Genomic DNA, 25,885 nt, shown 5'->3' on the forward strand with positions numbered 1-25,885 from the left:
TGCTGAATAATGGTCTTTTGAAGAAGGATTGTGTTTAGATATCCAAGGAATCCATTCCAAAATTTGAAAGCAGAACCATTAATGATCCAGATGGAAGATCATGATTCAGGTTTTCTGTAGGTGAATAATTTGTGCTAAAATAGAATATTTTGATAAAACCTGAATTAAAAATGTAAATATTGAACCTGAAAAGTTATAACTCATCAGCCTAAAAAGAATAACTGTCTGTGCTATGCTACGTATTCATGAATGATCTGGAAGAGATGCAAATACTGAAGTGTCAAAGTTTGTTGATGATATGAGGGTATTTAGATTAGTAAAGATGAGGACAGACAGGGAAGAGCTGCAGAAAGACTATACAACACTAACCGGTTGGGTATCTCCACAGAATGAGATCTTGCAGGTCCTCTGAAAATAGCAGGTCAGTGCCTAGTGACAGTGCTGGTCTCCACATGTCAAAAGGGATATAATAGAACTGGAAAAGCACATAGAAGGGCAACAACAATAGTGAAAAATCTCTGAAAGATTAATTAGATGAAGAGATGACTGTGGGGGTATGGTAGCAGTGTATTCCTTGAATAAGATTGAAGGAGAGCAATTGTAAACTCTACATTCCAGTACAAGGGCTAGCAAACCTCAAATGCAACTAGCAGAAGGCAATTGAAAATAAAGAAGATGATGTACTTCTTCACACAACATGTAGTTAAGTTGTAATATACTTGCAATACAGTGTTATGGATGCTAAAAGCTTTCATGGGTTCAAAAAAGATCTGACAAACTCATAGATGAAAAATCTTGAATACAAAGACACCATCTTTGGCTCAGAAAGTCTTGGTGTCCCAGATCCCTATATCCTCAAAAAGTATTCTGAGAAAGTATCATTTTATGCTTTCTACGTCCTTGTATTCTTCCCTAGGCATCTGTAATGGGCAGCAGTCAGAGACAGGAGATTGGGCTAGGTGGCTCTTTCATCCAGCTTGGTCTGTCTGCTCTTGTGAATTACTGTCCATGCTATCTACTCTCCTACTGTCTAACCTAATTTTTTTCTGCTGCAAATTAAGTTGATATTTTTGGAATTTGTCCTAACTTTAAATGCTTTTACATTCCCTTTCAGTCTTTTAATATCTGTCTCTCACTTCAAACCTTTAAGGACTTCTGCCCAAGTTTCAGTCGTCGTTGCTTGAAGACGTGGTGAAGGCCTCCTGCAGCTACAGCTACAAAGCAAGTGGATGCTCTGGCCAAGTCATATTGTTTGATTGTAACCCTGGTACTCCTGAAGATTCCTAGTGTGAATGTTTTTCAGGGGCAGACTGGTCAGGCAGTCCTAGAGGAGTTACCCATCTCCTTTGTTTTTCTGGACTGTGCTTCTAGATTTGAGGTAGCCTGAATCTTTGTGATCTTTGTGGAATATTCTGTGAACAAGTCATAGAGAGCCTCTCTGGAGCCAGTTCAAACAGAGGATGAAATGATATCTTGTGATATTCTGCTGGAAATAGCTTGTTGTACATTTATTTTTGCTGCCTTAGTGCCAGCTTCTTCCAGCATAGTCAAACACCAAGCCATTTCTCACCTTTCTTGTTATTTAACTGTTTACAGCTGCTCACCTGTACGTCTGTCTCCTCCTGGTGGTGCTGGGGGTATTGACATGAGTACTGAATTAGTCTTGGTATTAGGGGTCAACACTGGAGTGCTTCTTTCCCACTGTTTTCTCGTCGTCTTTTTCTGCCTAACTTCTCTAGCACTGTTGGTGTACTGCTGGGAAGTACAATTCTCCCTGCATATAGTGGGACATCGCCTGCATAAACCATAATGTGATGGTGCATCTTTCCTCCTTAACTCTTTCAGGGATTGCTGCCTTGTGTGGCAGGTGGCACTGTGCATTTCCTTCATGAAGGAGGCCAAAGCCTGTCATGGGTTGGTAGACCTCCTGCGCTGTGTGGGCTCACTCAGATTCCATCTTGCTGCCAGCTAGGCTTTTTTGGAGTCATCTTGCTTGCTGTAGCAGTTACTGGCCTCATTTCACACACTGGCAAGAAGGAGAACTACTGTCTTCAGGTATTTAAGGAGAAGGAGTACTTCTGTGTGCACAGCGAATAGCCTCCCTTTATCACAACTACTGCAGCAGATTCTTTTTCAGCGTGGCACATTGTCAGGCCTTATTCACTGTATATGTGTTAAAATTACTGGACAACACTGATTTTGTGATGTGTTTTGTCAACTGGCTTAGGGAGGGAATTCTCAGACTTTGTTACTGAGGTCCAGATCACTTCATGCACGGTACTACAGACTGGGCACAGTACAATGAATATAGTCTTCTGGCCCGCCAGCTGGGCTGTTTGTCTGCCATTGTCAGCCTTGTTGGTTATTCGAATGCTGCACAGATAGCATTTTGCTGATCACAACTCATCTCTCTGATCATCTCACCAGAGGTTTCTCTGGATTTTCATATTTTCAAGAAAATTAAAACAGAATTATTCCCACTTATATTTAGAGTTTACCCTGAACTTTCCTTGACTAGATTTAGCATTCAGAAGTTAATAGAAGTTAGTTGTATACATGCCCTTGCATTGTTCTTGCACACAGTCCTTTGCAGCAGTTTTTTCCTCTGTAAATTGCTGCACATCTGTGGCCAACAGTAAGGGTAAACTTTGGAAGAAATTCTTCAGAGCAGTATATTGTTGGCCTTTTTGCCTGCTGTAGTTGGGCTTTGCTTGCCTAGGTTGTATGTTTCCTTACTTAGAAAATTGATCTATCACATAATAGAAGTAAAGAGATAGTAACAGTGGAAAGGACTATACTTTGAAGCATCTGAAAAGGTCAAATTGTGCTATTCATTGGTATCTAAAGTTACAAAGTGATGTTCAAGGTAATGTATCGTTATTCTAAGCATATTCTAAGTGCATCCCAAGAAGATAACTGACTATCCCAACATTTCAGAACATCAGAAACAAGGATATTTATTTAGCTGATAGATCCTAACTCTGAATAGGTTGATATTATTATATTACTATGTCACCATTCAAAATATCTTAATTGTTTGATTTGAAGCTGTCTTTGTATCGGTGTTCAAACCACATTTCAATATAACTTCATTTCAGCATTGCAAATTTTACAGAGTTCTCTAAAAATAATTATTGTAGTGCTGTATAATTCAGGCAGTTGCAGAACTGACTTTCCATTTGTGTGCTTAAAAATAATTTTTACTTCATGTAAGAAATCAGAGAAATAGCTTATTTGGAGAAGACTTTCATAACAGGTAAAGGTCTTGTAACAGAGAAGAATACATTTATAGTTCCATTTAGGTCTGTTGTATATATTACAACAGTTACAGTGGATCTAAGACACAGCAGTATGGCTTTGTTTTTAATAAATGATACTTCTGTTTTTTTCTCTGTGGATTTCGGGGCAATTAATAAGGCTTCATATATGTCTTTTTGATCTGGAACTCACCCTGAGTTATGAAAGAATTGAGTGTTACTCAATAATACTTTAGTGTTACTTGAAATGAAGTTTACCTCTCACCCAGGGTTAGGTTTCTACTTTTTCCAGTGTTAAGGACTTTGCCCCTGAGGTTGTAGTTCAACAACCAATTAAAGTTGAAAGCACCACAAAAATAGTTCAGGCTTTTCCCTGTCCCTAGAAGCTAACTTCCATTCTTTCCCTTTTTCTGACCTACGTCTTTGTACAATTGTGTGACAAATGGAATTAGGAAATTAACGCACTCCACTGAAAAATACAGTGGCAAAAATACCTTAGATTGAATAGTTTTTGTTTTGTAATACATTATAATTCTCCTCAACCAAAAATTTCTGATTTTCCGTAGCTAATAAATTACATCCTGTGTTTCTCAAAGGATCCTATAATCTACCCCTTCTCACACACTTGCCCCAGTGCTCCCTTTTCCTTGTTGCAAGGTGTGAACTACCTTTTATCCCAGTTGGTTTAATCAAAAAACATAATGAAGTTTAGTGCAATTGCTTTCAAGTTAAATTTAATTTTACGGTTGCTCTGTCTATTTCAGACTTGAAGGAGGGTTTTTGCACCTAAAACTTCTGTGTTTTTGCCATCTGTATCAGCTGGTTTAGTAAAAGATACTATATTCCTTCCGTAGGCTTTGCCTCACTTGGGTTTTTGTAACATTTTGGTGCTAAATTCTGCTGTAAATTGGAAATAGTGTGGTAAGTTGAAATACATGGTTTTAAAATAGGGCTGTTACTTTGAAACTAAATGTTATGTATTTAACTTTGTCTTCAAACTGAGAAAATGTTGCCACTTTTGTAATAACAACATAGCTATAAGTGCAGAAGTTGCCAGAATGGGAACTAGGTTCTTTGGCAGCAGAAGACAAGACAGTTGGGAGCTTTTCACACCTTGAATCTGCAAAAAGCAATGAGTATTTTGGCACCAAAGAGCTTGAGATAGGAAAACGTAAAATGGCATTGGTTAGGGGTAGTGTTTTTTAAGGTTTTCTTCATAACTAGTACATTTGGAAATTATGTCAAGGTCTTACATTTAGTTTTCTCTTTGACACTCTGAATAATGATTTTTCAGTGATGTTGAGGACCCCCAGCATCTAATGAAAATATTCAAATTATAGGTGTAGGATAGCTTTGTAGTTTGGAAGTTCAAATAGACACACTTGAAATTCTTTTTGGCCTTAGAATTTACGGTTTGATAATGATCCTTAGCCTGCTTAAGGAGGTGGCCGTCACCAGAAAGGCTTATGGAATTAGAACCTTTGAACATTTCCTGCCCTGATTCTCTCTTTATACTGACTTGTTTAGCTTTGCTTTGTTCTTTTAAGTGTGTCTGTTGCTCAGAAGCAGAAAGTACAGAAGTGGAAAGCAACTTTGGTAGATTCTAGTTATTTTACTGAATGCTTGAGTGAACTGAAGGCAGCCAGATAGAATTTCTAATAAGCAGAGTTTCTAATAGCAATACATTGATATTATTCCACAGGGAAGGCAATAGGACATGTATTTTTCCTTTCTGTGGAACAGAGGTAATCTTCTGTCCTTACCTGCTGTGTCCTGAAACTTACAGTATCTGCGTTCAGCCAAAATTGCCTGTGCTACTTTCTCAGCCTTAGGTCTGGTTTAAACATCTGTAAAAGGTGGTAAGCAGATTTAGTTTCAGTATAGGGCCATCTCTAAAGAAGTGCATGTGTCTGTATATGTATGTATACACATATGTACATATGCATACGTGTATGCACAGAAATTACATAGAATGATTATCTTTCCATGCCTATCTACAATCAGCTTTTGGGAATTTGACTTGTATTTTCTGAAAGTTTTGTATTGTGGTTGTCTAATAGCATATAATCTTTCCATATACTTGGATATGCTAAATTAAAGAAGTTTTTGTGGGAGGTGACATGGAGTTAAAAGCAGTTTAAATAAGTAGAAGAGTTTTGAATAATGAAAGCTATTTGCACAATATTAAATTTGGGATGTAAGTGCCCCCCCCCCCCCCCCATGACTATAACTAGTCATATTAGACTGTGATCAATTCCGAGACATGGGAAGGCTTACGTTATGGACCACAGTCCGTGCTCATGTTGTCTGAATTGTTCCAGGAACTGTCACCTGGAAACAGATTTGCCAAAGGGCTAATCACCTTTAGTTGTGAGAATTCTCTTATCTTACCAGTTCCTTCTCTTGACATAAATTGGTCTGCTAGGGAAGTTGATGAGTTGATGAATATATAATATAATTTTATGAGAGATGCTGCTGTTGAAATGGTTGCTACTTGTTTAGGAGAATTGTAAAGAAAAACTAATTGAACAGAAAATGACCTTAATGTCACCTGTAGAACTGCTGAAGTTCTTCATGTATTGAATGAGCGAGTGAAAGCTTGCGCCTTAACTGTATGTCATTAACTATTCCTGTGCTTCAGTGGGGTACAGAGCACACTGGAGCTTTCTTAAACTGTTCAGTAGCATTGTAACCTGATAAAACCGCTACATCGAAAGCAACATGTGACTGTATTTCAGTAATATAAATGGGAATATCTGTATTTTTATGAACATTTTATTCAACTATAGAATTAAGAAAGAGTCCAAACAATATGAATTCAAGTCTTCCAAAATTCAAAGAAGTTTCAGTTTAGTCCTGAGCTCTACTCCCTAAAGAATGCATGTATACCTCTGTCCAAAAAGTCCTTTGTTTTAAAAGGCAGTCTTCTCCAAAAAAGTGGTTTTGTTCCATATGGATTTGAAGAAGGAAGGTAATCATAACTTAAATTGCACCTACCGGAATACGTTTCTTGTCATTAGATAAGGAATTTCAAGACATTTATCCACTTCAACACATTAGTAACTCTAACAGATTTTCTGTTCGACCATGCTGATGTCATTAGAGTACGCATTGAAGCAATGAAAATCAATCTATGATGTACAATGAATAAAGACTTAAAAAAAAAAAAAAAAAGTCATATTCTCTAACAGTGCCTGAGTGTAAGCATGTAGGTGAATAAGCGTCTGATATACTTCTGATTTAGCAAAAGTATAAAAAGGCTTTACACTTCAATTAGGGAAATAAGGCTATTATCACAAAGAAAGAGAAAATTGATCTCTTCTCCTTATTAAGTATTGGTATGATTGTGTGTAATTCAAGGTTGCTATCTACACTACAAGATGGTTGTAAAGCCAGGAGAGGGAGTTCAAAGGAGGACCACATAAATGATCCATGGGATAGAAAATAAGTTTTATAAAGGAAGATCTAAAAGACTTAAAGGTTAATTTATTAATTTAGAGGAGGTTAAAAAATTATTTGATCCCTGCATTTAGATGCTTATATGAGGTAAAATTATTGGGAATGGAATTTGGTTTCCAAAACTATGACGGAGTCCTGTGGTGAGAAACTGAAATTAGGCAGATTAAACCTTGAAATGAAACAAATCATGCTAACTGTGAGGGAAAGTACGTACTGGAACGTGCTGCTGGAGAAGATGCTGGACGCTTCATTGCTTGGGACCTTGTGCAATTTTTTGCAGTTGAAGTTTTGTAGCCTGTATGGGTAGAAGTTCAGGCGAGAAAATTGTAGGAGGCCCTCTGGCTTTGAAAATCTGTGACTGAATCCTCAGGCCCTTTTCTTTGGGATCCTGAGGAAAACAGGATTGTCCAAATTAACCTCAACATGCTTGCATTTCTTAAGTAAAGCAGTGCTTGCCGTTGATTCTTGTGCTTCAGGAACGGAGCACCTTTCCTTCAGGGCTCGGGAGAGAACTTTTGCCTCCTGTGTGCAATTGCTTAATGTGTCCTGGGTTTTTTGATCTTCTGGCTACCAGAGACTGATGATGTCAAACAGTTTATTGTTTTATAATGAGATAGGATGATGAGATTTAACAAGGAATTAGATTCTGTTATCCTGGCCATCTAGAAGATGTTATCTACAGCACTCTAATACACTTTGAGACTTCCCGTACAAGTGGTATGGTTGTGTGGGTACATGTATAATAACATTGCATTCACTGCTGGTTACTGACAGTTTCCTAATATAGTCAAGACTCCTTGAATGAATAGCTCTCTGAAATGTTTAGCAGAGCTGTGGCTATAAATTGCAATTTGAAGTGTAAGTATCAAATTGGGTATTGATTCAAGTTTGATAGCAATATTGATACGAAACGTAAAATTGTTCTCCTTACACATTTGCTTTAACAAAGCATTTACTTTTAATACAGGTATGAATTTCGTTCATGTGTGAAAGCTTTAGCAAAACTCATACTTGCTAATTTTAGGTTTTGCTCTAGTGAGGTGAATACTTCTTCCATTGTTTTTTAAGCCGGTGACAGAAAATGTGTTTGAAGTCTCAATAACCTCTGCTTAGTGAGGACCATCACTTACCTGATATAACTGGGAGATGGTGGAAGGGTAGGCAAAATTTTGGGCAAATGGAAAAATCACTGAACACGCTGTAAACTTCTTATTTTAGTAGTGTTCGATAGACCTTTGTCTCTTCATTAGTGCTGTTTCGTTCTCTTTTTGACCTGTTTAGTTTTTGACTGTGTTATGGTAATTCTGTTTAAAAGGCTGGTAATTACAGTCAGTGGTTAGTAATGTTAGAATGTTAACACCAATGACTGTAACTCTATTTTCGAATTTTGACCTTATCTACAGGGGGAGAATTTACTGGCACTGGCAGAATTTAAATTGGTTTAGCTCAACTTGATTAAATCTGTGTGTGGACACTCTTACTCAGAATACACAATTTTAATTTAGTTTCCCTTCATTCATTTGAATTAAACCAATTAAAGCTACATATTCTGATTGAATGTATTCTTACAGGGATTTAACCCAGTCTAACTAATTTGGTATAAATTTAGATCCTCAACTAATCCAGATTAATTTTTCTCCAAGGAGTTCTTATTTGTTTGGAGTTGGTTTAAATGTCGGAATTTACAACGGAAGCAGGAGTGTTTGCCACCCTGAGATTTTCTTGTTGCTTATAAAAGTGTATCCGAAGGTGTGTTCGCATATTCTTGCAGGTATTCATTATTGAGAAGTGGATAGCGAAATGGATACTGAAAAAGCTTTTTTTTCTCCCTTAGGAGATTTTATATCTCTCTTTAAAAACACATATGGAACTGACCTGTAGGAAAATCTCTTAAACAGGGGAAGGAAAGTGCTAGGAGGGATTGTAGGTATGCAGGAGGGCTGAGGGGGAACCTTTGGTAATTTCAGGCTATGTTTAAATCTGTTTGCTGAGCTGTTCCTGGCCGGAGCTGCTAAGAGGGTGGAAAGTTTACAGAGTTCCCACTTGATTTTAAGGTTCTAAAGAAACTGTGTTTGAGAATGAAGAGAATCTGTACAAATCTGAACACTATTAAATGGGCATGTTTTTATTTTTTAGCTCCCTGTTCTCTCCAAATGAGTGCCAGCAGAACAAATCCTAAATTTGCCATCAGTTTGTATTTTGTTTTCTTTTCCACTAGAAGTGGACTCTTTATTAGTCAGTGACCACTAAGACAGTCTGAGTCAGAATCAAATATGTTCTTAATGTTAATTTTGTGCTTTCTTTAGCTAATGAAAAATATACACTTAAGTAGTTACATGACTTAATACCCTCTAAGAGATGGAATTTTTTGCATTTTCATATTCCAAAAAAAGGGAAAGAGTATTTTATCTAGTATCTGTTCATTATTTTATTTAAGATTTATTCTAATTTTCTTTTAAATCAAAATTAAAAAATTCGATAATAAAATAAGAACAGATATATTGCAATTATTATTTTATTAGGGAAAAATAACTTCGTATTTCCTTTTTGCATTAGGAAATTATAGCAAAGCATAAATTATATCAAAGCATAAATCCAGACTTAAAACTACCTGACCTTACAGATAACCTCTTTTAGATCAATAGTGAAATGAAGATTTTTTTAATCTAGAGGTTATTTCTGTGATATTTTAGAATAAGTAGATTTTAACTCAGTACGTGTAGTTTTCAGTAGTTTTCCTCCTATTTCAGATCCCCAGTTAGGGTCTCGGATTTGAACCCAGCTTTTTTTGAAGTTATCTGTTTGAAATGATGGAAGTATTCTCTGTCATTGCACAGAAGTCCTATAGCTATTTAGAGCATTGTTACTTGCTCTAGCAGGTTTTGATAGCTGGTGCTTTCCAAATGCAAGAGTAAAATTGTGTTAAAAATTTCAGAGGAGAAATATACCCTGTTTGAATATCGTTTTTATACAATACAGTGTTGTATACCACTTGTACACTGATTCAGGGATAAGAGACTTTGCTTGTACTTTGTGCTATTTTGCAAGTGATTGAAACAAACCAAGGCAAAGACACCTTGGGAGTTGCTTATCATTGGATAAGAGAGCTTGCATGAAGAGCTGCCCTTGAAAAATTACACCAGTGTAACAAAAAAAGCATGCTTATAGAAAAGCTCATAGCGAACAATTGAAATACTGCTTTAATTTGTTGTAATAGACACTAATGGGAGCAATTATGGATGGACTGATCTCCAAGATGCAAACATTATATTGCTGTATAAAATCTGATTTAGAGATGATTACCAAAAGCCCGGAAATTAAAGAATTAAACTGATTAAATTATCCAAGACAAGATTTTTTTTCCTTTTATCTAATTGCACCCTTACATAAATCAGTGAAATTATACTTTCAGATTTATTTAATGATAAATAATACTAGCTGTAAAATTTGAAATAGTATGCAGTGCAATAAATTAAAATTTCAACTATGTATTTTTAATTTTCTGACTGAGGTTAATATTTTGAGCCTACTATTATGTATCACTATCAATAATTATTTAATTATTAATTATAAACGTATTATTGTTTGGATTTAAAAAATAATCTTATTAAATATTAATTCTCAAATTACTGTAACTCACAATTAAATGTAAACTGCCAGCATATTCTCATTGATAGAGAATATTCTGAATTTTTTTTTATTCATTAGTATTATTTTGAGGTTGGATCCATTGGTTTGAGATAGAGCAGGTTAAAAAAAAGGGAAAAGATGCTTGGATTTTTTTTCTGTACATTATAGAAATGTTTTAATTGGAAGTTGTTTGGCTGTAATTCCAGCATGAGCCATTATGGAATTCTGCTAAGAAAGAAACACCACTGTTTGTGTAGGGCATGTCGCTGTGTTGATCACTGAGGTCTGAGGTTCTGCTCTGTGTCTGCAGCCCCTGGTTAGATGGAAGCCGCTCCTGGGAGCTGGATGGTTTGTTCTGACGCAGACTTTGCCTAGCAGCTCCGTCACGCCTGGAAGTTGCAATGAGTGGAGGAGGGGAGCAGGCAGACATCCTCAGCGTGGGAATCTTGGTCAAAGAAAGATGGAAGGTGGTGAGTACGGCTTTCTGTAATTTTTTTTGTTCTTTAAAACAGTAGACGTAGTTTGTGCTTTAAATTCTGTTTCAGCATTTTGTAAGATGTGTGTTGCTCAGTACTTGCGTTAGATGGTGACCAGACTTTAAAGCCACTTGTTTAAAAAGAAGTTACATGGATTTAAGGTGCTTTTTTCAGTAATGACTCAGGAAAGCTTTTAAATCCCAATTTAGTGCCAGTTAAAAGCATAACTGGAAGAATCCTGTTAGGGTATTGAATCCAATGAGCAGGTGATTATGTTCAGTCCATTTTGGAAATCAGGCTCTCTCTTGAAACTAGTCAGGTCGTGAGCTTTGTTGCCCCTTATAAGAAATTCATTGAGGACTTTGCTGCTCTTCTAATTAGAAATGATTTTTGTTTGCTTGTTATATTTTGTAGCATAAATTTATTCATGTCTGGCTTGTATCGATTTGATTGTGTGCCAGGATTGCCTTTACCTTAAAAAGCTCTTTTCCCTTTTGGTCTTTACATCATTGGTTTACATCCAGAGAGAAATGATATCAATTCTAAACTATTTTGCTAGGAAAAACGAGCCAGGTTCTCACAGTTCCTTCTCCATTCCCTGATCATTTCAGTATTTTTCTGCATACGGATTTTTGGGAGATTAAAAAAAAAAAAAAAAGCCAGTTTATAATAGAACTTTTTGGTTGTCCCAGGTCTCTGTGACTTTAGCAAGCTGTGACCGGAGACTGAATCACTGTTTTTTTGCTTTGTCTTTGTTTTATATTAATCCCATATTTCAAGGCTTCTGCTGGTTGTCCGTTAAAGTCATAATGAAATCTCCCTGTTAGTCCGCCACCACTGTAACATAACAAAACTGGGTTTTGGGTTGCTTTTCTGTCTTTCCCTTGGGCACTAGATATTGGTAATAACTAAAAACAGGACATGGTATGCTAGAGCGTCCAGCACTATTTAAATATTTCAAACGTAGGTTCTTGTGCCTTAAACTTACTGACAAATTCGAGACTGAATGAAGAGAAATTTCCCAGCAGGACTGGCTTACAGGGACTATTGAGATACCTTTGATATTAACTGATAATTTTACCTGACAAATTAGCTGCTAAAGCAGACAGACTGGCAGTGCCCTTGATATATTTCTTAGTGTCTCTATTGCACAATATTTTTCTGGCTTTCGGTCTTTTGCGGTTTATGTGAATTTGTTATAGATTGCTGGGAAGTATTTTGTGCTGTTTTTCTTCCGGTTCTGCATTCTCTTCCTTACAAGTGCCTTAAATGGAGCAGGTGACTAACTGACTGTAGTTGAATGTTAGCTGAATTCTGGATAGTGTTACCAGATTGACAGGTTATGCTCTTCCTCAAGTATTTCTATCTATGAACTTACAGTATATTGCAGTAATTGTGTTGTTAATCCCTTACACTAATATAGACACTATTCACAAAACTACTCAGTTGTCTGGAATATGTAACAGTAGTCCTGTTTTCTTCCGTTTCATCTTCTTTCCTTAGATACTGAAGAACGGTGAACAAATCAGTGTCTCGTCTTTTGAAAATTTTGAGAGTAGGCTGTTGTTCACCTAATTTGATTACACATTTTAACTTGTATGTGTTCCAAATTGAGTATTACAGACAGAAGACTATCAAAAGCTGTGTGTGGGTAACTCCTCAGTTTCTGTAGTGAATACTGGTAATTTCTTAATGGACTTTGAGGCGATGTATTTCTCTCTGGATGGAGGGTTTCATAGGGTATGGCAGTGAAAAAACAACAGCATGCACATTTCAGAAATTCCGTAGTGCTGAACGCATCTATTTTAACGTGTTTAATAATTTTCTGCTAGACTGTGAAGTATTGATATTTCTTTGCTAGTGTTCTTGAGGTAATGGAATGTTTTAAAAATTCCTTGTGCAGAAAGATGAAGTGGTATAAACCCATAGTCTGCAGTTCACTGCATTTTTCCCTTTGAGAAATAGCAGCTCTGTAGTTTGATTGCACGAGATTAGTTTGTTGTAACCAGTCAAAAAAGAATGTTTTTTTTTTAAAAAAATATTCTCGCGATTATTTAAGATTTGCAGTAGAAGTACAGTTTTTAGAACTTTTGCTGTTCAGTGTCTTGTTCTTTCTAACCGTAAAAACATACCTGGAATTTGTGGAGATTATTTTTTTTTTTAAAGCTATGCTCAATTAAATTTAATTTTAATGGAGGTATAATTTAGAGTGGTTAGAGTTTGAAAAGTAAACACTGAAAAGACCTTATAAAAGCTTTTTGCCTTGATGGCACTCTCTCTACTGGTATCTGTATTTATTAGCATTTGTTTTTATCCTGTGTATGTCTTTTCTGCTCCCTCTTCTTTGCCTCTGAAAACATTTGTTAAAACCCTGGCCTGGAGGGACTTGCACATAGTAATAATTGTTTCTAGGTAAGTTTAAGGAGGGTATTCAGGATGCATTTGTAGGAGAAAGCACAAAGGAAACAACTCTGGGAATTATACTCTTTAGATTTGAAGCATACAGAGAGATAGCGATAGAAAAGAGGATGGAGAGGATGAGTTTGGGGTGAGAGATGCTGAAGGCAAATATGAGAAGCTTGAAACGAATGTCCAGGGTGGAAGGATGTAGGTGTAAAAGAGGGCACCATGGTGCTTATCGAGGTAGAAGAGGTTGAGCAGACGTGGCAGGAGGCCAGCGTGGCTGAACAAGAATCTCCTGTCTGAACTTGAGCAAAGAGGAAGTGTATGGGAGGTGGAAGAGGGGAAGGGCTAACCAAAAGGAAAATGGAGAGACAGCGAGTGTGCTGGGATGCGGTGTTTAGGAAAGCCAAAGCTCGGCTGGAGTTTAAAACTAGTGAGGGATGTGAAAGGCAGCAAGAAAGGCTGCCATAGGGTCATTGACAACAAAAAGATGACCAAGGAAAATGTGAGCTCATTGCTGATGGTGTTGGTTGACCTAGTGTTAAAGGACATGGAAAATACTTTTTCTACCATGAAAGTGAAGCTCATTTGTGCCTGGAATTATTGACTGCTGTTATTATTGGCTGTATGTTAATGATTCTGGTGCACTTTATCTGAGGATAGAAATTGATCTGTTTATTTTGTTAGGGTTATATCCATTCTTCAAAGCACACAAACAGAAAAAAACTCTCAGAGACGTTTTTTCTCAGTCTGGCTGTATCTCCAAGCTGGTAAATTGGAGTTGTATGATAAACTGATAAAAGTCTGTACTGCAGTGAGAAAGAGTGTGCCACCTCTTTCCTCCCCCCCCCCCCACCTCTTCCACCATGCGTTCTCTCTCAAATGTGCTTGCGTTAGTGCTCATGGTGGCTGTGGTTTTCAGTCAGATCAATGTCTATGTTTAACTGTCTGAGGCCTGGCACTAGCTCAGGAAAGATGATGGAATTACCTGTCCAAGAGGAGCAACAGGAAGCACAATCTTTAAATGATCAAATTCGTCACAAAACTGCATCTTTGTCTCTCTCTCTTTTATTTTTTTTTAAAATCCCATGGAAACTGCTATTTTCCCAATATTTAGATGTCCCTTCTGAAAGGACTAACAGTTGGCATATATTAAATACATCTGAATGTAACCAGATTGTACTGAGTATTTCATGTGACTCAGGGAAGGTTTCTCTTTCTCATGGTTTGTCATCATTTCAGAGTTTAAATCTAGGTTCGTACTTGACTAGCACCTTAAACAAGTCATGTCCAAAGGCACAAACTTCTTACCCAGGATTTGTCATACTCTGTACTTGAACTTGTTAACTTCTGGAAAGGTGTAGGTTAAAGAGCCACAGGCTTCAGCTGGTGTTTGCAGCATGTCTGTCCTGCTGCTTCAGAGGAAGTTTTAAGGGCTATGGAGAAGAGAGAAGGTGGAATTTGCCAGTCACTAGTATACCTGTTAGAAGAGGTGATCACCTGAATTTGCAATCAACAGATATTGCGGTATAAGCCGATATTAGATGGGTTAGTTCTGTGGTTAGTTCTGTCTGTCCAAGGCAGCATTTTAAAATGATCAGTGAGAGGCAGGAGGGAGTGAATAATATGGATAGTGCTACATATCTTGGACCATCTTTTCCTCATCTTTAGAATACTGAAGTAACAATTGTCTGCGATGGTAAAAGGTCTTCAGGACACAAAATGGGTGATGAAATACCGAATATTGTTGTAAGCATACAGAAAAATTTAATGCAACATGAAAAATGCAAGTAAACCACATGAATATATCTTTTTTCGTCTGTTACCTTCTTGCTGCTTCTTAGGGGGCCTAGGCTATTTTTAAAAATGTTTTTCCTTCTCAGTCAGATGACTGATTGTCTGGATTAGGAGACTTCAGTTTCATCTTCAGATCCTGAAGATAGGTCAGCGTGTTGCTGATCGCCAGATCCCCAGAATGTTTACATTTAATATGTTATATGACCTGGGCAAGTTTACATTTTCCAATGACATCTAAAAAATCATCTCAATCCTTTCAAGTTAAAATATATTGTCTTTTCTGTTTAATCAGTTTGGGGATATTAGCTAGAGAGGAAATCAGTATGAAAACATGAAATGAAATATGTTCTAGTTTTTGATACAGAGAATAGACAGGTCTTTGTCCACTGTGAACGTTTAAAGCAAAATAAAAACACAATTGTTAATGTTTGCACTGAATGTACTGTATACTAATTAATTATGCCAAGGGCATTCCTTTTAACCTCCTCTTAACACAGGTGAAACTTTCTGTGGCTGCATATTTCTTTAGTATGTTTATTAATAAGTATAGAATTAGTGAACTAGGAATAAACGCATGTAGCATTTATAGATATTAGCTATTTCTTATAATTTACAATTTAGCTTTTATGTGTACTTCCCTGTATGTAATAGAAAATTCTGGCTCTTTCAAATATATCCAAGCACTTTTAAAATTTTAGTGTTCAATGTGCATATTTTTGAAAAAAGAAGATGGTGCATTTTAAAAATATCACTGCATTTGTATTTGAGCTCTCTGGGCAGTATGGGGCTATTTGAGGAAAGTATATATTCAGCACGATGACTTTGGTCACATTCATGCTGGGAATATTACTTTAGTCTTATGATGTATTAAATGCTAATTTTAGTTTAATGCAGATGGAGATCAGATGTATTAACTAGTTTTCCTAGGATCCCCTTCCTGATTTTTTGTGGTTAACCATACCTTTGTAGAGTATTCAATAGCTCTTTTACCTACTGAAGGATATGATTATATTAATTTAAAAATTATTAGTAATATGGCGTTGTTTGCAATTTGGCAGGAAGTACAAAAATATCGATGACTTGTTTCCTTTCTTCTTGTCTTCCTTTTTTTTTTTTTTTTTTAAAAAAAAATCTGTTTTTGGTATTTCTTTTCAATATAGTTGAGAAAAATAGGAGGTGGAGGATTTGGAGAAATTTACGACGCGCTGGACTTGCTTACCCGGGAGAACGTGGCACTGAAGGTCGAGTCGGCCCAGCAGCCAAAGCAGGTTCTGAAAATGGAAGTAGCTGTGTTGAAGAAATTGCAAGGTAGGGCCATACCCTAGCTACACCTGAAGTAGCATGTCAGTGTATTTTTTTCAAAAGATTCTTTCTAATCTCTATTTCATTATAATTTGGTTCAATAGTCCCCATACGCTGCAGTTAATTACTAAGTTGGTTTTAGGAGTGAAATAGAAGCCTTTAGTTTTAGACTTGGCAGACAAGAAAAGCAGGCTCTCTGAGCTTCTGAATATTTGACACAGCTAACCTTTTCTTTGAAACAGGATGGTATGAAAATCAAAAGCAACAAAAATTAAATTGCTTTCAAAATCTATGTCAGCTTGATGTTCAGATATGGTTTATTCCGGATCCTCATGTTCTCCTTACATTTTTTGCTCTAGGTGTGTTTTGGGAGTTTTTTTTGTTGTTGTTTGGTTGGTTTTTTTAAGCTTTTTCGTTTCCCAAGGTAGGTTAAGATGGCCTCTTTTTCTGGACTACTATTGAATATTTGAGGGTCCTTCATGTAGGATCCAGGGTAAGAATGTTTGTATTTATATATTCTTGGCAATACTTGCAGAGACTGTTGTGCTGTTGAAATGTAAAATATAGCAAAAAAAACCACACCCTTTTAAATCCTTCAACTTGTAGGGGGGAAAAAAAAAAGATCTAATGATATGTAAAATTCTGAAATACTTTTAGGGTTCAGTTGCTCGAGCATTCAGAACCACAGCTTTGACTAGTCACTCTTGATATACCTTTGAATAGTTTACTTAATTAGCTTAAAGATCGTATTTTAATGTCTGAAGCTATCAATAAAGAAAAATACATGATGGCTTCTCTTCACTACTTTTTCAAAATATAAGATTATGAAGTTTTTTTCTAACAATTTATTTTGAGTCTGGAAGATTTTTGATGAATATTTCAGTTTCTGTCAGCAGCCAAATTTTCTCCAACTCTTAGTTTGAACAAAACAAAATCTGCATGACATATGGTGCTGCCTAATCTGCTCTTAAGGTCACATTGTAACAGATATTGACAGCCTCTATAGATTTAAGAGGGCAAATATGTCATATGTTATACTATGAATATTTTTAACCTCTCTTATGTTTGTATCTTTTTAAAGAATTTCACAAAAACATCTAGCGTTATATAGCGGACCAGGAAGATTCAGTGGCTGTATATTAGCTTTCTTTGAATTTTAGAGGTTCTAGTCCAGAGACTTATGCAAGTAAATTCTGGTGCTGCCGATCCCAAATTTAGAACTCCTCAGTCAGGGTTCTAGAAAGAAATTACCTTAAAAATCACAAGTTTTAAAGAAACTAATACTCTGTAACTCTTGGACTTTTAAATGTTTAGAATTATTTTTTTCAAGCTTTTTTCCTGCACATAAGTTTGACTTTATTTTTTAATGAAAATGAAAGAGTCTTTAAAATAGTATAGCTGAAGCAGCTGAAGTAATAAGGAAAGTACTAATATCTGAAATAGTACATTGAAATTTTTGTGACTCTACAATGCCAATTCATTTGTAAAAACATAGCCTATATTTCACTGTATAACTGGAGTCCTGTGTATGTACTTAGGGCTTACATGCTGTTCAGTTTATATTGAAAAGTGTTGCATTATAACCTAATGTGCATTTGAGTATAGTGAAATTTTGAGGTCAAAGGTTAAAAAGATGCTAAGACTTTTTTATTTTTTGTGGAAAAATTAGTATTTGAGTGAAAATTGGAAAGGCAAAAATGTTGGCTGGAATCATGGCAAATTGATTTGTGACTATTGCCCTATGGCCTTATGGGAGTTGTAATTTTGGTATCAGTCTCGCTTCTGGAGTGTAACTCCTGTAACAGTTGAAGTCTTCCCATAGAAGAGTCCCTAGCTTTACAGAATCATGGGCAATGCTGTCCAGATGGAAACAATGGAAGAAGGGAACAACTGAAAACAGATCCACTGAGGCATTGCAGTAGTTTCTCGATATAAAGATATTTCCATTTTATTATTTATTTTCTCAATATTAATTTTCAGAGAAAGCAAGACAATAAATGGAAATCTTTGTATAACTGAAAACCTGATTTCATATAAAAATCTTTAAGAGGAGCTCTTTTGACAGGCTTTCCAGTGCAAAAACAACTCAGGTTTTAGATAGTTTTACTGAATTTTTTTCTCTGAATAATCTCTTACCCATTAACAAAAAAAACCCACTGTGATTCCATGACAGTGATTCTGGAAGTGGACTTCGGTGTTTGAGTTCCCCAGCACAGTGTCACACTTTCGTTTTAGGTAGGGAATGTTGTAGGTGATCAGGAAAGCAACTTCAGTAAGGGATGGGTTATGGAGGTACTTTTGAGACGTACTGAAATCTATAGTATGAACAGATACTTTTATTTTTTCATATGTATATTTTTCTAACCACACTCACAGGATTTTTATCAGACAGAGTGGTGGATTATGGTGGAGAAAACTGTTTTACATAAATTCCTGGCTCCTAACAGCAAGAATTTCCACTGATTTTTCTACCTCTGAAATTCTCAATGTGCAAAAGCTGTAAGTTTGAAGCAGAAAGAAAATCAAGAAAAATGGACAAAAATAAGGTGTCATTGCTTCTTGAAGAGTATGTTTTTAATTAACTGCTTCATTTACCATAAATTTTACTACTTTTTGACAAGATTTTTTTCTGCAGAGTCACTGGTTCAGAGAAGGTGAAATTGTGGACAATTTTTGTAGGATATTTTTGTAACTACCTTCTAATAGCGTACGTCTTCTGAGATGAGATTATCCTGTTCTTTTATCCCTTTTTAGTGTGTGTGTGTATTATTATTCTTTTCTCAAAGGACTGGTGTTCTCTCATTTTCAAGGTGTTCTGGTTACCTTGGACATAATTCAAATCAGAGGAAGGAATGTAATTGTGAGGAAAATCCTTTTCCGTGCAAATAATTGGAAAACTTTATGTATGAAAAGTAGATAATGAAGACACGGTTTTTGCCTTACTGCTAAAGTGGCCTGACAGAATCATGCTGAATTCTTTGAAGTGTAGATCTAAATTTTTTAAAAATATATTTATTGTAGTATATAATTTCCTGTGGAAACTTTGAAGTAACAGGCTTTGAGGAAAGAATTAGAAAACATGTATAATTTGGTCCCAGCCCAGCAAAACAGCAGGTGGATATGCCAGCTTCTTCACTAGAACTACTCACATGCTCAAAGTTAGAAGCATGCTTTAGAGTTTCTGAATCAGAGTCTTCACAGAAAGCGTGAAACAGAAATGAGAACAGTTGTTGGCAGAAATGCAAGGATGTACTATGTTTTATTATTTTTTGCTTTCAGAAATTTTGAAAATTAAAACAGTGTGGTCATTCATTGCAGTGGTGGAATGAGTCATAGCTTTATAGGTATGCAGCACAGTGAGTAATGAAAAACTTCAAAAAAGCTGTTTTAAGTTCTTGATGCAGCAAAGCACGCTTAAGTATGTAGAGTAGTTTTATGGCTTCTGTCTTAATTATGAAAACTTTCCAATAAAAAGAATTGGGAGGAGCAAGTTTTTCTTGTTAATTATATACACTTTAAAATGCCTGTTATGTTCATCAGTATGGCCATTTAGTATAGCTTAGTCATGGACTGAATCTTTGTTGTTTTCTTTCTTTTTTTTTTCTTTTTCCTGACAATGATGTTATCTTCTAAATTTCGTTGTTAGAATACTATTTAACTCTTTAAGCTGCCAGATTTTAAAAGAAATCTGCTGCAACAGATGGTGGGTTTTTGGGTTTTTTTTTGAAGCCATGTTGTTAGGCCATCTGTTTCAGTTCAGACAGTCAGATCGGAGAAGCCAGATTCATCAAATCTCACTCAGTGAGAGTGAGACTCGCTCAGTTGGTTTCTGTCTCGCACACCCCTTATGCGATTTTATCTCACGTGTTTACAGCTCTGAGCATAATGTAGCGATGGGCTGCGTCTGGGGCAGGCCGCAAAGCTAGCGCTAGTGGTACTGTGCTTTAGTGTGCCTAAGCTGAATTTGTCTTCTCTATCTAAACAGCAAAGATCAAATTCTAGAAAAAGATATTCATTAACTTGGTTAGTTGGATTATGTTTTCTACAAATTTTACGTTACGGAACATGACAAAAAATCCGGCAGGTAACTACTGCTGTTCTCTTTTCCCCTGGCAGTTGCGGTTTATAGAAAAATAGGAATGATGGTTAGGCATATTGTCTCTAACAAAGTGCCAACTTTGTAAGAGAATAACCATTTCCTCATCCAAAATGGCTCAGATTTGTGGATCTTTAGGCATGTTGTCATGCGTGTTTATTTAGGGAGTGGAAGTGGTCTTCACAGGGCTGTATATTTTATGGAAGCAAACTTTTCTTTAATTGGAGGTAGGACTGCCATTGGTTTTACAGCTGTTGTACTGTGGTCTTTTCTTTCTGTTTATTAAAGTTAATTGAAGATATCTAAAGCAATGTAGCTATCTTTTTTTGTCATTTGCTAGGTTTTAAAGGAATAAAACCACAGAATGTTGTTGTTACTGGCTAACTTTTTTCTTGTTATTCTTTCAGGAAAAGATCATGTCTGTAGATTCATTGGATGTGGAAGGAATGACAGATTTAACTATGTGGTCATGCAACTGCAGGTCAGTGTATCAAACAGAGCTCAAAGTTTGCTTTTGTGTTTTGTTATGGTAGACAAAAATGTATGAAAATACCAGTGAAATTTTAGAGACTGATCAATAAGAAAGACCAAAGATCATAAACGTGTACTCGTGAGCTAACCTAAATGGAACATATCCTTATATCCTTATCCTTTGATATCCTTTCCATAATTCTCTCTCAGAAAGGAGAAAGCTTGCATCCTCAGAACAGCCTGAATATTTCAAGTGAGAACTATGATGTATTCTGAAATAAGCCACATTCCTTTAAAGACTTGACAATAGTCTAAAATATAACATATTTGTTCATTTTGTTGACTTTTTTGGATGAAAGTAAAAAAAAAAAAAAAAAACGCTCTTTGCAAGGTAAAAACTTAGTTAACTGAAATACTTATTCCTGTAAGAAGGGAAAAGTGGATGATTAGCATTTAAAATCATGGAATTCTTGTTCTTTACCACCTTGGTGAATATGAGGAAAGATGTGTGTTCTGGTATATATTCTTGGTCGTCTGTTGTTTTGACAGACCAAGTATTTATGACATCATAGGGAGGCATTTCCCGCATAGTATTCTTTATATCTGTTTAAGTCATCCAAGACATAATGTGTAATAAATAAGATATTTTCCCTAAAGAAGTGACTCTAAAGAAGTTTTTGCGAGTATTTTTTCTGTGGCCTTTTTTTAGAGTGTACTGCATTACATAATTGGGAAATATACCAAAATCTTCTACTAGACATTAGTTTGGTCCATATTACTTAAGGGTTGAAATATGCTAAGATTCATATTTTCAAAAATATATTATAAATTTAATGTTGGCGATACTTAGAGACATTTCGTCATTGCATTTAGGTGAGGTGTGTTACCCTTGACTGTGAAAACAGGTAATGAGAATATTCCATGCTTAACCACTAAGTGCTAAAGAAGGGGCAGGAAGATTTTATGCTGTCTGTGACTGTTGGTCTTCTAGTATTTTTTTTCTGAAAATTTTGTTTTGATTTGATCAGGGTCGGAACTTGGCAGACCTGCGTCGGAGCCAGTCTCGAGGAACGTTCACCATCAGTACCACTCTGCGGCTTGGGAGGCAGATTTTGGAATCTATTGAAAGCATTCACTCGGTGGGATTCTTACACAGAGACATAAAGCCAGTAAGTCCACCCTTTAAAACAAAATGCTTAATTAACATGCAGACATTGGATCGCAGCATAAGTAAGAATGGATGCTGTATTAGATGTTAAAATGAAGAAAATGAGAAAGGACAGAAAATTGAATGTTTATTCATCAGCGCAGAATCTTCCTGTTAATTAATGTTGGCTTGCAATAGCAATAATCTTGCTCTTCCTCACAATTGTCTGCAGTTATGTAGTTCCTCTTGCAGTTTTCTATAGTCAGTGTTTCCAGCAATTAAGAGTATTTGTTACAAGATAAGGTATGAGTAGTGTTTGGCCAAAGGCAATTAATATTTTAATATAATAAATCTAAATATTTAATGTATTTGTAGCAAAGAAGGAAAGGAAAGACAGACTGAAATAGAAAACTATTCAATTGTTTTATTATACAATTATAGAGATATTACACTTTGTTAGAAGTGTTTCCAGCTTTTCAGTTTTCAAACTCAAAAAGTATGGGTACTCCTTGAATAGAGAATATTGAGGAGATGTTTATGAAAATCAGGGGGAATTTAATATCTGTCTTTATCAAACTCTTTATAGTGAAACATCTATCTGAATCTATTTTTGATATAGTATTCTAAATATTGTCTAAGACATTGTCCTCTTGTAGAAAAAGATAGCTACCTTAATGCCATTCAATTTTTATAAGTTAGTAGATGATGTAAGTTAGCAGTTGAAAACTGTATTGCATTTACCAGATGATTCAACATTAGTAGTAATTTAAGATTACTATAAGCCACATGGTGTAATTATAGCCTGTACATTTTTCAATGTTACAATACATTTGTACATTCTCACAGATTTTTAATTTAATCTATTTTATAAGGATTTATTTTAATGAGATGTATATTTTTAACACATCTCATGAGTTAGTGCTTTAAAGACAATAGTCTGCCTACTTCCCCCCGCCCCCCATCTTGCTCACTTTGAATCCATTTATTAGTTTTGTTATTAGTTTCTCTGAAATGCAAAGAAAATGGTTATTTTGGGCAAAAATAAATTCAGCAAATAACTACTAAGCTGTATCTGTATTTAAAGGCAAATATTTTTAATTAAAGTAAATTATGTACTTCCTTAAGGAACTTATGTAATGACCTTCTTACATGTAACTTCTGAGTAGGTATGAAAAACCTGGGAGAAGTGCTTGTATGTCAAAGGAGAGAATGAATGTACTTATGCTAAGGACCAAAGTTCTTTATATATGGAAGATAACAGAAAAGAAAAATTTTGAGTCCACCACATTCCTACATTCTGCACAGACACATCCTTCTTCAAATAGGTTTAAAAACTATGTCATATGAGAGGATGCTCCTTTTTGATTTGTGCTGTGCTGTATTGTCTTCTTCAATCATTTTTGTCTTTGTCCAGTAAATTGAGGGTTTTTTTGGTCAAAATTTTGTGAGGACAATGTCATACTGATAGCATCGCACTTTTTTTTGCAACATGGAATCTTTTATTTTTATTATATTTTTTCAGTCATCTTTGAGTTTATTCCTCTAGTTCCATCAGCTATTTTTAATATTGCTCTATATTAAAAATATCATTAGAGCTTTGAATTTGAAAAATTGGTATCATGAGGAAAAAATAAGTTTTATATCCAGCAATATTTGCCTCTATTAGAAAACTTATCTGGCACATCTGGCAGAATTTCGTTTCAGCTGAATTATATTTACGTAAAACCTTTTGTAAGTTTCTGTGAATTAAAGCATTTTCATTTATGTTACTTCTTCCTTGCAACTTTTTATGAATGGTGTGTTCTCCCTGATCTCTCCCCAAGATTTCATTTAATAGTGATGGGATATAGAAGCAGTGAATGTCAAGTGAAATAGGAGAGGAAGAGTTAGTTGGAGCAGAAGATTTTAATGATGAAAGTGATTCGAGTTTTGAATGAGAAATTTGCTCCTTTCTATCTTTGAAATTATTAATGTAGTCAAGCAGTAGGAGATTATGTATGATATTTCATAATTCTGATGGCGAGCCAGGAACAAGTATTTTGCTGTTTTGAAATATCTCAGTGTTAGGTCTCCCAGTGTGGACCTTATTTACTGTAATCTTTGGAATCAGTCAAGCTCAAGCATGGACAATCTTGAATATTAAAAGAAAAACCAAACAAGCAAGGCTTCCCTCTAACAAATAACAGTTACATTGTTTAAAGGAACTCCTAAATGTTCCTGTGGTCTGGTTACAGCTCTTCCTGTGTAGTTCTTGGCTTGGTCTGTGATGTATAATAGTGGCTGCTGCTGTGGAGATTAAACCAACACACTCTTCTGAACCAGCAAGATTTTCCAACCAGTCACCAGTCTGTCTTGATGTGTAGTATTCCTCAGTGCTCTTTTTCACTGTAATCCTGTGGTGTTTATTATTAATCCTTTTCTCGGTACACATTTACCATCTAGAATAATCATGTTTTTGAACATTTCAAATGTTCTCCAGCTTGTGCTTGTCTTTAATGGTGAGACATAGGTCTGTGAGGATTATCAGCACTTTTAGTTTGTCTTTGGCTTCTATGCACCTTCATCATACCATCTCTGAACTATGGCTGCTTTTATTCACACAGCTGTTCAAATTGCAGTTCAGTGCAGATTAGTTTTTTTCTGAAATACTGAGTTAGAGGAAAATTTTAAAATTATTTTCAAGTTTCTTGTAATTTGTCCCCCAATTAAAAATATCTCAGATTATCTATCTAAATACAAATTAGAAGGTAATTTGGAAAGACTTGCTCTCTCAAGACATATTTTTATTACAATTTTTAAACTCTGAATGATAAACCACAATAAACAAATCATTAATTTTCTACTTAGTTCTTTATCTTTCCTTAACTAAGGAGGTGATTTGTGTTTAAAAAAAAAAAAGAGGAAAAAAAAAAAGTAGCAAAGTTGTCACATCTATCATTTCTACTCAGCAAGGCAGTTAGTCTACTCTGTAGCAGTGCAGTATGATTTAAAGGATTCTTGTATAACTGTTTATTGTAAAGGATTCTTGTATAACTGTATATTGCCTATTCATTATCTTCTGGATCCTCTGATGATGATGAGTAATGATTCATATAAAATATAAAATTTTTAACTATTTAATGTTGCGAAACATGCTTTTTCTTTGGTATCTTTCACAGATGTGGCAGATTATCAAGTTATGAGTATTGCTATTACCTGGTGATATTATTGAGTATATTGTGAAAACTCAAATAACTTGTAAGAGTGTAAACTACCTACTCTCATGGTTTCATATATCCTGTCTAAGTTTTATAGGACTTCCAACTTTGTAAGATGGGTAGTTCAAATTCTATTTCACAGAACTTTTTTATAGCTCTATCTTTCCTATATCACCTAATCCATTTTAAGTGATTTTGGGCGGGGAGAGACTTGAACCAATTCAGCTGAAATGTTTAAATGTCACAGTTGTGACTAGCAGTGTTGAAGAAGTTTTTGTTAAAGGAGCTAACTGAGGTAATACTCAAGAATGTTATATGATATTAGTGCATTGGTTCGTATGAACCTGTTAACCGCTAGTAGTTTTCTGAAAGGTCCAAATTGAAGAATGTATTTGGGTGGCATGATTGAAAAATTCTTGCTAAAAGGAGTCTATTCCAAGTGACAAAGTAAGCTGACAATCTATTTGTACCAAAAAGGCTGCTGTTCAGATATGTTAAGTAGAGTGTCTGACTTTGTTGACTATGTTTTCTTCTAATGTAATGGGAGTTTAATAGAACTGAAAATATGGAAGGAAGGATAGAAAAGTAGAACATTGATTTTTCTATGATTATGTCTCTGTATTAATATATACATATACATATGTATTTGT

The 25,885-nt window shown here is 35.5% G+C and overlaps 1 protein-coding gene across 3 annotated transcripts in view; it reads left to right on the forward strand.

The window, feature by feature from the left end:
- Positions 1–25,885, forward strand: part of TTBK2 (tau tubulin kinase 2) — a 109,853-nt gene that overhangs the window by 18,226 nt on the left and 65,742 nt on the right. For all 3 annotated transcript variants that reach the window (XM_064512575.1, XM_064512576.1, XM_064512577.1), the window contains exons 2-5: positions 10,657–10,816; positions 16,183–16,330; positions 20,828–20,901; positions 21,920–22,060. In XM_064512575.1, the coding sequence (XP_064368645.1) occupies positions 10,748–10,816; positions 16,183–16,330; positions 20,828–20,901; positions 21,920–22,060 (432 nt within the window). In that variant the 5' untranslated portion in view covers positions 10,657–10,747. The remainder of the gene's footprint in view (positions 1–10,656; positions 10,817–16,182; positions 16,331–20,827; positions 20,902–21,919; positions 22,061–25,885) is intronic.

This window comes from Dromaius novaehollandiae, chromosome 5, assembly GCF_036370855.1.
Source record: "Dromaius novaehollandiae isolate bDroNov1 chromosome 5, bDroNov1.hap1, whole genome shotgun sequence".
Classification (NCBI taxonomy): domain Eukaryota; kingdom Metazoa; phylum Chordata; class Aves; order Casuariiformes; family Dromaiidae; genus Dromaius; species Dromaius novaehollandiae.